The 13,974-nt window shown below is 37.0% G+C and overlaps 2 protein-coding genes across 4 annotated transcripts in view; both read right to left on the bottom strand.

Moving 5' to 3' along the window:
* The window catches only part of LOC306870239 (mucosa-associated lymphoid tissue lymphoma translocation protein 1-like), a 1,002,100-nt gene that overhangs the window by 86,586 nt on the left and 901,540 nt on the right, over positions 1-13,974 (bottom strand). The gene's annotated exons all lie outside the window — the stretch shown is intronic.
* Positions 163-13,974, bottom strand: part of LOC306870234 (tyrosine-protein kinase JAK2-like) — a 54,573-nt gene continuing 40,761 nt past the window's right edge. Inside the window, exons 10-24 of one of the 2 annotated variants that reach the window (XM_079417380.1) lie at positions 13,439-13,625; positions 12,873-12,997; positions 12,268-12,402; positions 11,909-11,996; positions 11,690-11,823; positions 11,467-11,605; positions 9,959-10,110; positions 9,671-9,821; positions 9,437-9,573; positions 8,610-8,799; positions 5,895-6,019; positions 4,312-4,484; positions 4,028-4,145; positions 1,856-1,969; positions 163-773 (exon numbers count right to left, since the gene is read on the bottom strand). In XM_079417380.1, the coding sequence (XP_079273506.1) occupies positions 639-773; positions 1,856-1,969; positions 4,028-4,145; positions 4,312-4,484; positions 5,895-6,019; positions 8,610-8,799; positions 9,437-9,573; positions 9,671-9,821; positions 9,959-10,110; positions 11,467-11,605; positions 11,690-11,823; positions 11,909-11,996; positions 12,268-12,402; positions 12,873-12,997; positions 13,439-13,625 (2,103 nt within the window). In that variant the 3' untranslated portion in view covers positions 163-638. The remainder of the gene's footprint in view (positions 774-1,855; positions 1,970-4,027; positions 4,146-4,311; positions 4,485-5,894; positions 6,020-8,609; positions 8,800-9,436; positions 9,574-9,670; positions 9,822-9,958; positions 10,111-11,466; positions 11,606-11,689; positions 11,824-11,908; positions 11,997-12,267; positions 12,403-12,872; positions 12,998-13,438; positions 13,626-13,974) is intronic. The other variant, XR_013784236.1, reaches the window with a different exon arrangement.

The raw sequence follows: 13,974 nt of genomic DNA, 5'->3' as shown, positions 1-13,974 counted from the left end.
TATGTGAACAAGAGACAGGGCTTAAAAATACGCATACCAGTTTGACAGACTATGTGGCGCTGAAAAGCAATACGTTTGCGCATATACCACACACCCATCATCTAACAAAGAGGGGTAACACCACTGGGAAATGGCTCATCAATGGCTATTTTGGGATACAATGATGACTGAAACATATTAGCATTTTTTTATTCAAAGAAAATATAAAGACTTACAATAGCAAGAACTTTCATCTTTCAATCAGTCACCTCCTGCATTACTATAAACCTATATTTTTTTGAAATCTTAATTTACATGACACTGCTTCCAAATAGTTATTCATTTCATTTTTAGAAAATTATAAAATCATCTTTATATATGTACATACAAACACATGGATGTAAAAATGCACAGCTCTTGCATTTCTTAAGAAAATTCTTCATTCATGTCATCGCTGATAAAGGGGTGCATGCCAGCACTGCTAGCAAAAGAGAAACCCATTCTTGATATAAATGACCTTAATTGTTCAGTCAGAAGATGAGGTGATCAAGTCCTGGGGTAAGATTTGCCGTAAATGGCACAAAGAAACAAATTAAGACAGAGGACAGGCTCAGGGCTGGGTATCTGCGTGGCAGCGGTGAGCAAGTGAAGCTTCTTTCCTAAAATTCAGGCACTTGGGTATATCGGTCTGAATCGCTGCTGTCCCGGATCAGGTCTACACGGAGAGCGAGCTCCTTGAAGGGTGGCCGAAGACTAGGATCGGTGTCCCAGCATTCCTGCATGATCTCGCACATCTAAAAGAATTCAGAAAGTGATTATTTAACAATTCTGCCCATAATCACGGATTTGAAATTGCAAGACACTTCATATAATTGTATAATAACATTTAAAAGTTTGAGGTCAGTATGATTTTTAAAATGTGTTTTATGAAAGAAGTACTGTACAACAGTATTATTGTGAAAAATTACTTATAATTTAAAATAAGTTTTCTTTAAAGAAAAAAAAAAAAGTAATTTATTTCTGTGATGCAAAGCTCAATTTTCAGCTGCCATTTTTTCAGTCTTCAGTGTTATATGATCCTTTAGAAATCATATATCATATGTGACCCTGGACCAGAAAACCAGTCTTAAGTCGCTGAGGTATATTTGTAGCAATAGCCAAAAATACATTGTATGTAATACATTATTGATTTTTCTTTTATGCCGAAACTCATTAGGACATTAAGTAAAGATCATGTTTCATGAAGTTATTTTGTAAATTTCCTACTGTAAATATATCAAAACTTAATTTTTGATTGGTAATATGCATTGCTAAGAACTTCATTTAGACAACTTTAAAGGCGACTTTCTCAATATTTAGATTTGTTTGCACCCTCAGATTCCAGATGTTCAAATAGTTGTATATTGGCCAAATATTGTCCTATCCTAACAAAACATATATCAATGGAAATCTTATTTATTCAGCTTTGAGATGATGTATAAATCTCAATTTCTAAAAACTGACTCTTATGACTGGTTTTGTGGTCCAGGGTCACATATTATGCTTTCTTAGTGCTCAAGAAACATTTCTTACTATCAGTTTTGAAGAGTGTTGTACTGCTTAATTTAGTGTTATCTGATGTTCAGGATTCTTTGAAGGAAGAGCATTTACTTTAAAGAAATCTTTTTAACATTTTTCCCCCTTGCTTTTAAAAAAGGATTGAATGTGTACAATTTAATTTATGGAGTATAAATGTCAAATGTCTGCAGATTACTATTAGCATTCTATATGCACTATACATTTGCTTAATGTATGTGAATAAATCTTAAGACAACTGTACATTAGAAGTCAGGATCATAATCTGAATAAGCTGTCATTGTGTTGTGAAATGTGGTACCTCTGAAGGACAGCCCATTGGCTGGGGTAAACGGTTTCCTGTTTTCAAGAGCTCGATGAGATGATAGACTATCGTTTGTCCCTGCTTGTCACCTCCCATCATATTCAGAAATACCTATACACAACAAAACAGAGATTCTTAAATTTCCACAATTGTAAGAGGCGTCGTTGACTGGTTATTTGGACTTGCCCCATGTGTGCCCCATGTACATAACCAAAGCAATTCAAAACAAGCCACTGTTAAAGGGGTCATCGGACGTCCATTTTCCACAAGTTGATATGATTCTTTAGGGTCTTAATGAAAAGTCTATAACATGCTTTGGTTAAAACTTCTCAATGGTAGTGTAATAAACACCTTTTTTACCCTGTCGAAATCAACTCTGTTTTCAGTGAGCTGTTTTTAGTCCATGTTGCTTTAAATGCTAATGAGCTCTGCTGACCCCACCCCTCTCTTCCGTAGAGTGATGAGAAGACTGTAAACTTCAGCCGCGAAACTGGCTAACTAGCACATTATTAGGAAAGGCGATTTGCAAAGATTTATATAAAACCTTTATACTAACTTCTTCTGTAGATGAAGCTGGATCATGAATGATTTGCGCGAACATAGATGCATTTATGTAGATAGGGATCGGCGCATTCCCTTCAAAAACGAAGGTAATGTTAATCCTCTGCATCTTCAGCGGCTCAGATGTCGGGAGTAATTGACAACTGCAATATTCATTATTACAACCAACAGCTAAACACTTAAATCGCTTAAATCGGAGAAATTGTCTTCTCCTGCACCAGAGGCGACACAATGGCAGACAGCTCTCTCAGTGCGGGTCTAAGATAAGACGGACTTGTCAATCAACTCTCGTGGGAGCGGCCTGTGCAGAACTACGTCATTCTGACAGGAATCTCAGAACAGCCTGATTTGAGAAAGGGGATTAAAAAAAACAACTGGATGGATTTTTTATCATTATAGGATGGACGTGTACACACTTCCAACTCACATTTATGTTCAAACCAGTGTTAATTGAATAAAAACGAGACGAAAATGTTAGGGAGGGACGATTTGGGAAGAGATTAATTCAGAACGAATCTGCTGCATAGAAGGTTAGATGCGAACATATGAACCGGCGGGACATAAGATCAAATACACTTGCTGCACGGGATCATAAAACGTTCAAAAATGTCAATATGTTGGATTAAGAGGAGAGCAGACATATGCATAAATCTGACGACGCAAGTGAGAACTCAATTCGGTCCGGTTTTCTGAGCGCATACACACGCAGCATACACACACAGAAGTACTCAGAGTACTCTTTCAAGTCGCATGAACGGAGAAACACATTCAAAATTATATCGAAATGTCCGTTGTGACGAGTATTCACGTAAACACAGCTGTGAATGTAAACAGTAGGGAGTACGTGCATCGGTACATTGCATTCATTGCATCCGTCATCGTGCATTCAGTTTTAAAGGGATAGCAGCCTAATTTAGTTGCTCCGAGTCATTGATGTTAATCAAGCAACAATAGAAAGACATACAATCTCTCACTGCTCTTGACTGAAAAACTTTAGTAGCCCTAAAGATTAATCTAAATTAATTTATAGAAATAAATATGTCTGCTTGAAAGAATGAAGAATATGGTAAACAAGTTGTTATAAAGAATGCATAATTAGCCTATATAACCATTGGTATTTCATTTCAAGAAGACCATGTTCTTGTTCTTTATGAGAAGTGGTTTTATTTAATTTTAACAAAGGCATGTTGTGTGTCACCGTTAAATTGCAGTCTATCATGATAAAAAAAACAATATCAAACCTATATAATGAGTTTGGAAACTTTAGAGAAATGCTTAATAAATGCACTTCAACTAAACCCATTAGATTTTAGCCGACTAAATTTACTGTAGATTTAGTCGACTAATATCTTATGATATTTAGTTGACTAAAACTAGACTAACTCAAAACAATTCAGATGACTAAAATATGACAAACTAAATGGCATTTTAGTCGAAAGACTATGACTAAAACAATCATAATTTGCAGTCAAAAGTAACACTGGTTCAAACAATTTGTAAAGTGAATTTTGCATCCGATGACCCCTTTAAAGGTTGCCCTTATGGCATGTGCAAGGGAGTCACATATGCCCCCCCCAAGAAACCACAAAGAGCAGCTGTGATACGTACTGTAGGTGGGCTACAGAGCTTGTCGCTGTATGTAAAGAGCTCATACAGAACCACTCCAAAACTCCAGATGTCTGATGCTACTGAGAACTTGCTCTCAGTTAGAGACTCTGGTGCATACCTGTCACAACGAACAAAAATTCAACTACCTAACGAACACAAGCACATTATTTCATGTCATTCAAACTTGTATGACTAGTTTTCTTCAGTGAATCCTTCTGCTGAACATCTTTTGTGTTTGAATAAGTCATATTGGTTTGAATGAAAACAAACAAAATAAAACATACCAGAATATTGGACTCTCTCCAGGTTCTTTAACCTTGTAGTACTCTTTACCCTGAGGTAAAACCTTTGTCAAGCCAAAGTCACCAATCTTAACCTTGAACTCACTTTCCACTAGAACGTTACGTGTGGCCAGGTCTCTGTGAATGTACCGCTTTGTTGCAAGGTATTCCATGCCCTGTAGAGACATAACAGGAGATTCAACATTGATGCAAGAAGAAGAAAATGCAATAAAGGGAAAGACATGCAAGTTTGGACAGTAAAACTACAAATAAAGAGAAAGAAAGGAGGGGCTTAAAGACCAAAATTAGTAGAGACTGATATACGAGTTATATATGAGAGTTGTTTTCAACAGAGTCCACAACAATACTCAAAGACCTCATGACTTTTTAGCTGTATTAGGATAAAAAGTATTTTTTTTACAGCTCTGCATAATTCTAAAAATATAGATTTACTATAAAAATGGCACGGAGTCTTGGAATGCAGTTTCTTCCAAGAAAAAAAAAATCTGGAATTTTAATGGTTTTATCTTTTTTCAAAGCTTGTTTTGTCTCATTTTAAAGCTATGGTCTACGATTTCAAAGATTGTTCATTATTAATAACCTCGTTTAGATGCTGGTTATGGTTCTACAGTACAATCCTAATAATATGAAGAGAAAAAAGAATGAAAAAAATCCATTCACTCTATTGGGTGTACACCCGCAGAGAAATTGACCAATGTAAGCTGTCCGGCCGGACAGCTTACATTGGTTAACTGCTCTCATCCAATCCCCTGCTCCACTCGCGTCTCCACCCACCGCACCCCACCCCGCCCCCTCCTGCGACATGAAATTTCGCGCGAAAGTAGGCAGCATCAACTCAGCAATGGAGAAAAACCAACAAACAGACAGCAGCAAGCGGCCCCTGCTCGCCCCAACAGTCAAGGTTGGAAGAAAGAGAAAGTCAATTGAGGAAAGAGCAGAGATTAAAAAAAAATGTGAAGAACGCCGGACTCAAAGCCGAATCAATATAGGGTCCACCATTGCCCGTTGGAGGAAGCTTCAGAGAAACCTTGGACTTAAAACCGACGCTGACATGGCTGACTTTTTGTTGAGCAGGTAAGCATTTATTTATACTTTTATGGTGTGGTGTATTACATAAATAGCTTTTTATCAGTCTGACAACATGATCATGCTACCGGTCGGCATTGGAATGTTAGCCGTTCAGCATCGCCTATCACGGGTCAAAGTAATTATATTTCTTGAAGTGCTTGACTATTTCAGTAGGCCTAACGTTAGCGGTTTTCTGTTCGAGCCGATAGAACATTGCATGTGTTGCTAATCTTGCGTGTGCGTGACCTCAAACGTGTGCCTCTGAGCTATTTTCCATGTTTACTCCTGCTTGACTGAGTGACGTTGTTCAGGTCGTTTCCCGGTGGGAGGGATCAGGTAGCACAGAGGGGAGGGGTGTGCGTGTGGAGGGGCGGGATGAGTTTTTTTTAAAAATTCTGGCTTTCTCGACTGATTTTCAACATCGTAGACTACAGCTTTAAGTCACCTTGAGGCCCTGGGTTGAGAACCATGGATATAAAAGGAAAGGTCCTCATTACCTTGCATATTTGAGATGCATAATGCAGAAGTTTCTTGTGGTCGATCCTGTCTTTGTTCTTGTTAAGATAGTCCCGCAGACTGCCGTGAGGTAGGTACTCCATAACCAATCGTAAGTTTCTCCTTCCTAAGAGAACAAGAAACCATGCTGAAGCTTACGAGTCAAAATTAAAACAGAAGCAGAAATCTGCTGTATTTCTTCAATAAAAATAAAATAAAATAGACAGCCCTTTGACTAGCTGCACCGTTTTACATTTCCTATTTCGAGTATGGGAAAAAACTGCACTTGACTGGGACACTTTTATACTAGAACTTTTGCTGTGGACCCAGATCCATTTGAGACAGGAGTCTGGTTTGTTTAGTTTGCTTTGCAGATGAATGGTTGACTTGCACAAATCACAGTAAACTTTAAATCAGAATCTGAATGTGATCTGAATGTGAGATTGCAGTCGTTTACAAGAAAAGGGTGGAATTTTAGTGGATGATTGGATCTCATTTCTCTCAAAGATTGTGTATTAATATTTTGATTCACAATTACAAACCTTTTTTTTTTTTTAAATGAAGCATATACAGGTGCTGGTCATAAAATTAGAATATCATGAAAAAGTTTATTTATTTCAGTAATACCATTCAAAAAGTGAAACTTGTATATTAGATTCATTCATTACACACAGACTGATATATTTCAAATGTTTATTTCCTTTAATTTTGACGATTATAACTGACAACTAATGAAAGTCCCAAATTCAGTATCTCAGAAAATTAGAATATCAATTAAGACCAATGCAAAAAAAAAGATTTTTAGAAATGTTGGCCAACTGAAAACATCCTAATGAATATGAAAAGTATGAGCATGTACAGCACTCAATATTTAGTTGGGGCTCCTTTGGCTTGGATTACTGCAGCAATGCGGCGTGGCATGGAGTCGACCAGTCTGTGGCACTGCTCAGGTGTTATGAGAGCCCATGTTGCTCTGATAGTGGCCTTCAGCTCTTCTGAATTGTTGGGTCTGGCATATTCCATCTTCCTCTTCACAATACCCCATAGGTTTTCTATGGGGTTAAGGTCAGGCGAGTTTGCTGGCCAATCAAGAACAGGGATACCATGGTCCTTAAACCAGGTACTGGTAGCTTTGGCAGTGTGTGCAGGTGCCAAGTCCTGTTGCAAAATGAAATCTGCATCTCCATAAAGTTGGTCAGCAGCAGGAAGCATGAAGTGCTCTAAAACTTCCTGGTAGACGGCTGCGTTGACCTTGGACCTCAGAAAACACAATGGACCAACACCAGCAGATGACATGGCACCCCAAACCATCAATGACTGTGGAAACTTTACACTGGACCTCAAGCAACGTGGATTATGTGCCTCTCCTCTCTTCCTCCAGACTCTGGGACCTTGATTTCCAAAGGAAATGCCACATTTACTTTCATCAGAGAACATAACTTTGGACCACTCAGCAGCAGTCCAGTCAAGACGCTTCTGATGCTGTCTCTTGTTCAAGAGTGGCTTGACACAAGGAATGCGACAGCTGAAACCCATGTCTTGCATACGTCTGTGCGTGGTGGTTGAAGCACTGACTCCAGCTGCAGTCCACTCTTTGTGAATCTCCCCCACATTTTTGAATGGGTTTTGTTTCACAATCCTTTCCAGGGTGCGGTTATCCCTATTGCTTGTACACTTTTTTCTACCACATCTTGTCCTTCCCTTCGCCTCTCTATTAATGTGCTTGGACACAGAGCTCTGTGAACAGCCAGCCTCTTTAGCAATGAACTTTTGTGTCTTGCCCTCCTTGTGCAAGGTGTCAATGACCGTCTTTTGGACAACTGTCAAGTCAGCAGTCTTCCCCATGATTGTGTAGCCTACAGAACTAGACTGAGAGACCATTTAAAGGCTTTTGCAGGTGTTTTGAGTTAATTAGCTGATTAGAGTGTGGCACCAGGTGTCTTCAATATTGAACATTTTCACAATATTCTAATTTTCTGAGATATTGAATTTGGGACTTTCATTAGTTGTCAGTTATAATCGTCAAAATGAAAGGAAATAAACATTTGAAACATATCAGTCTGTGTGTAATGAATGAATCTAATATACAAGTTTCACTTTTTGAATGGTATTACTGAAATAAATCAACTTTTTCATGATATTCTAATTTTATGACCAGCACCTGTACATGGATGAAATATTCGCAATAAGATCAATAACATGCATTTAGAAAATGTCCATGCTTTAATTTGTTTTAATATGTTTGAACTGCAAATTGTCATATTGTAATAAATGCAGTTATTGTGCTGATCTGTCAGTTGAGAGACTGATGTGGAATTCTATCTTAATTAGAGGAATATTAATATGAATTAAAATATGGCCTTTATAATAAATTTGTATATTATTCTGGTTTGATTATTGGTGGTAAATGTCCTGAATACCACTGGTTTATTTCTTTGTTACTTTGATTCATAGCAAGCAACTGAACTAAGTGTGAAAACTTAAATATCACAGAATATACTAATGCAGCTTACTGTACTAGACTTTTTCATACTTACAAAAATATAAATTAGCCAAATATATCAAAATCTATTTGAAACAACGTTTACTGGAAGCTCAAAAATTGCAACACTCAATGGTGTGAAAAAAAAGGGCTGCCATTCAAGTTCTGTGGAAATGTGTGGGCCTAACAATGACGCAAAGTAAGAGGTTTCTCAACATAACTTCCAATCCCATACCTGCACTGTAGCACACGCCTTTGTATTTCACAATGTTTTCATGCTGGAGAGATTTGAGGATCTCGATTTCCCGCTCAAAGTCACGGATGTGCTCAGTAGTGCTGTGTTGCAATTTTTTCACAGCCACAACTTCACCAGTGTTGTCCTGCAGGGGGTCGTACCTGCACATTTCCACACTGCCAAAATTTCCCTGAAGCAGGAGACAATTACTGTGATTACCAGACAACTACCGATTTTTTATTTTTTACTATTTTCCACATACTTAATAATTAACTGTGGTAACAAAAATGGTCATGAACACCATTTTTTTTAGAGCTTAACTTCTTTAGGCATTAAAGAAATATGAAGCAAATCGATAATTCATCTAAACAGAACCTTTCAAAAGCCTCTTATGCTCGCCAATGTTTTACTTACGTGATCAAAATTACAGTAAAAGCATTATTGTGAAGCATTAATACAATTTAAACTGTTTTCTATTTTCATATATTGTGAAATGTAATATATTCTTGTGATTGCACAGCTAAATTTTCAGCAGCCCTTACTGCAGTATTCTTGGTGCTCAAGAAACATTTATTATTATTATTAACACTGTAGAGATCAATGATGCTGCTTAATATTTTTATAGAGACTGCGACAGGATTCCATAAAGAATAGAAAGCTCAAAAGAACAGCATTTATTTGAAATACAATCTTTTCTAACATTTGTAACATTATAAATGTCTTTGCTGTCACTTTTGAACAACTTACTGCATCCTTGCTGAATACAATTATTAATACTACAAAAAAATAAAAATAAATCGGGATCCCACATGGATGTTTGTGTCTACCTTGCCGAGCTGCTGCAGGAAAATGAGATGTCTCTCCTCGAACTGCACTAGATCCTCATTCTGAAACGCTCCAGTACTTAATCCAGATGCTCCTGCTCTGCCGGGTAAAATGTCACTTTCCTTCACGATCTCATAATCTGAGAAGACATTCACAGCAATTATAAGAATGAGAAACAACACAATTAAATTGTGACATGTCAAAATGCCAGTGGGATTGTGTGTGACTGTACTGACCTGGGCAGAAGAGACTGTTGAGGTCTCGTATGATGGCTCTGAATGAAGGTCTAAATGTTGGCTCGTAGTCCATGCAGCTGTTGATCAGGTTAGCGAGCTCCGTCCACTTGGGAGCAGATATTTGGTGACGGTTTTCATAGAACAAGTGTTTCTGGAACGAGGAATACAAAGACATTGCTCTTCAAAAGGCCCGGATTATTCTTTTAACAGCAATTCTTACTACAAACAGGTTTTTCTGATTTATATTTTTATTGAGGTAGTATAATGAGGACACAAGTATTGCTTTACCTTGGAACTGTCCATGTTGGCAAGTGGCTTTTCTCCTCCGCTGCAAATCTCCCATAATGTTGTACCAAAGCTCCATTTGTCTGAGGCAAGACTCAGGTTTTTAGGGTCTAAGATGCATTCTGGGGGCACCCAGGGGATTCGCTCCACCAGAACTACAAAAATATTCGCAATTCATTTAAAAATAAACTTTAAAATGCAAACATAATCAAATGTGGCCATTCATCATCTATTACCATGAGACCAGTGGTCGGCTTAAATATTTTACATTATCTGCAGGGGGAAAGTAAATTCTCCCATCTGGCCTTTTTTTTCTATTTACTCAAAGCTTTGTATCAAACTTGTTCAAATGTGTAAAACAAAGGTTATATAATTTAGTAAATATAATTGACCAATTATGTTTACATGTGATTTGCATACAATAAATTGTGGTGAAAATATTTTTTTCTCCTCTTTCATAAAAGATATACAAACTTGGAGCAACAAGTGGGTGAGTAAATGACCACAAAATCTTCATTTTTGGGTGAAACCATCCCTTTTAACTATTTACTGCAAACAGGAACAATTGTTTGAAAATATGCCCCCTATCGTTAGTGTGAAAATTATGTTTATGCTAAAATAGTTCTAGCATTGACATTCTACTTCTACACTCTACTTCATAGTACCAGGAAAAGCATTTTGTTTTGTTGTTTAATTTGAATTTCCCTTGTTATTAATGTCTAATTACAATTTGTCAATTTTGTTAAGTGCACTGTGTTTTTTTTTTTTTTGTACTAAATTACAGCAATTTATTTTTAGTGATGCTATGATTGAGATTCAAAACCTTTATTTAAATGATAATTTTATGCCTTTTTTTTCATTAAACACGCTAACATAGACACAAACCTTTCTATCTGAATATGGTCCAATCTTATTTTTTTTCTGAAAAATAATGCCTTTTATCTATTTCTGACAATCAACAGACTAGAAATCATTGATTTCTACTGGACAGTTTCGTTCATATGCGCATGCAGAGTTTCCGGATCTGATTCGAGTTTCTGATACGTTGATACACATTTTCACGGCTAAACCGCATTTGACCGCCAGACTGGATATTCAAAACTGTGAAATTACTGAAGAACAACCTGAGCATTTTCAATATTTTTCCATTCAAATATTATTCTTTAAAAACTTTTTCTGTAAACGAGTGGTTATGAACAGTTACATTCAAAATAATTATTTTATAATTGGTAATTATTTATGTTGATTAGCTCTAGAAAATCAACGTTTTTCTTTCAGTTTTATTGACAGCCACTTGTTTTGAATGGATACACTCACACATTCATTATTCATTCACTTTATAATGGTGAACAATTGCAGAGTCGAGGTGCGTCACGACCGGTTTGACAGTTCAGTGCGACTGCTATTAGTAAAGGCGAAATGCGATAATCGCACGCAAATGTCGGAGATAATGAAAAGGCAGCTACAGATTCACACAATTTCTCTCAAGAACCTTCACACATTTGACTCACTCTCTCTAGGCAGCACTGTGATGCTGATGCCAGGGTCACTTAGTTTGATGAATGGAGGGTTTCCCAATGTCCTGTCCTCCTCTCTGATCAAAAGGATGTTTTTTGCACACACGTTCCCATGAGCCAGATTCTTCTCCTCCTGTGTGAGAAAGAACGAAAAGCATTAGTCAATCCTGGCTCACAAACCCACGTGGGTTATTCCTGAATGGTTAGTGTTTCTCACCAAAAAGAGCATAGCCAAGGCGAGCTGCTTGGCCACTTCCAGCTTCCACAGGATATTAACTGATACTGAGTTTTTGTTTTTCTTCAGGTATGTGTCCAAGGACCCAAACTTCACATATTCCTGCACCATGATGTCTAAGACAAAAAAAAAAAAAAACACAAGCTTTTAAGTATGCAGCGGTAAATCCTTTGGTCACATGTGAGCAGTGTGAACACTTACTCTCCTCTCCGCACACACAGATACCGTAGGTCAACACCAGATGCTTGTGGGTGAGCTGGCTCATCATGCTGGCTGCCTCAAAAAAAGACTTTTTTTGAGAAAAGAGGGAGGGAGAAAAGAGGGAGAAAAAAAGAAAAGACTGAAGAAACCACATGGTACATCAGTTAATCAAGCACAAACAAGCTTTTTCCTGCAGTACACTGAGATATGTCAACTCTTATTACAAAATTTTATATTAAAGCGATCATTTAATAGAAAAATGACAGTTCCTTGGAATATGGGGTGCCTAAAGTCACCTCATAGTTTTTCAATTCACAAAGTCACAATTCAATTACAAAATGATTGCAGATTAGTCTTACCTCAGAGTAATTTCTATGGGCTTTGTCCAAGACTTTGACAATGACTTCAGTCTTATGGGTTTCTCCGTAGTCTCCCTGCTCTTTCCGAATCCCTTTGAAGATCTTAGTGAAAGTCCCCTGACCTTGACTCTCACCCTGTTGCACACATAATTATATGAAACTTGAGTTACACTACTGTTCAAAGTTTGGGGTCAGTAAGATATTTTAATACATTTTAATGAAGTCTGCTATGCCCACTAAAGGCTGCATTTATTTGATAAAAAATACGGTAAAACAATACTGTGAAATATTACAATTTATTATATCTTATCAATGTTAAAACCAGTTATTTATTATTTAAACAATATTTGTGTGGAATTTTTTCAGTATTCTTTGAACTGAAAGTAAAAAAAACAGCATTTGTTTTAAACTGAAATTCTTTACATTATAAATGTTTTTACGGTCACTTTTTCAATTTAATGCGGCCTTACTAAATAAAACTATTCATTTATTTAAAGAAAAAATTAAATCTTCCTGATCCCAAACTTTTGAATGGTAGAGTAGCATATAACTCGGTTTGTTGTACACAACCACTGCTCACATGTATAAGATAACAGGAAGCTTACAAGGTCAAGGTCTTCTTTCTTGATTTTATGAAACACCATCTGACTGATGTTGTGTCTCTGCAGGGAGGAGGACAGGGAAACCTCTGAACCGCGATGACTCCGGCATACCAACAAACTCAACTTCTCTATTTACATCAAAAACGCAAGGCAAAAGGATGTCAGGATGATACATTTATGGTAACAGGGATAAACATAATACATTTTCACATTTTAAAAGATTGTTGTTTTCCAGAAATGACATTGTACAGTTGTAAATCTGTGGTATTTATATACAGGCCCAGATTAAGAACATATAGGGCCCTGGGGCTATAGCAAACCTAAAGGCTCCCCTTCATAGTAGCCTATTCTGGTGCCACAACATTTTCTACCACAGGAAAAATGAGTGTTTAAAAAATTAATAAATAAATAAATAAATAAATAAATAATCAAACCTTCAACAGAGATACAATGAGTATGCCCCCTCCATCCGTGGGCCCTGGGGCTTCAACCCAGCCTAGCCCCTATGTTAATATAAGCCCTGCTTATATATCATTTAACCATGATGAGAATATCAGGTCTTTACTGACCTTTGGCCTTTGGTGAACAGCACCTGCTGAACTGAAAGACGACACCCTCTGATTTCACAGTTTCCTTCTGGTAACATTTGAGCAGCTCCTTTAAACTTCTAAAATTCCTTTTGGTTCCACTAAGATTGTAGTCACCATTTTCAGACCTGGTGATCAGACAGTGCTTGTACTCTACATCCTCATACGCCTGATGGAAAGAAAAGATGATGTCAAGAAATGAACCATTCAAAGGTTTGGAGTAAGTAAGTATCAGAATGATTCCTGGAGGATCATGTGACACTGAAGACCAGAGTAATGGTTGCTGAAAATTAAGCTTTGCCATCACATGAATAAATTACATTTTAAAATACATTTCAAACAGAAAACGATTATTGAAAATGATTGTAATACTATTTCACAATATTACTGTTTTTAACCACATTTGGGTCAAATAAATGCAGCTTTGGTGATCATTAGAGACTTTGAAAATCATTAAAAAACTCATAACAACCCCCAAACTGTTAAACGGTAGTGCATGAAGTTCAGGAATAAAGTGA

The sequence above is a fragment of the Barbus barbus genome (genome assembly GCF_936440315.1).
Source record: "Barbus barbus genome assembly, chromosome: 5".
NCBI lineage: Eukaryota > Metazoa > Chordata > Actinopteri > Cypriniformes > Cyprinidae > Barbus > Barbus barbus.
This window is presented reverse-complemented; position numbering and strand designations above follow the sequence as displayed.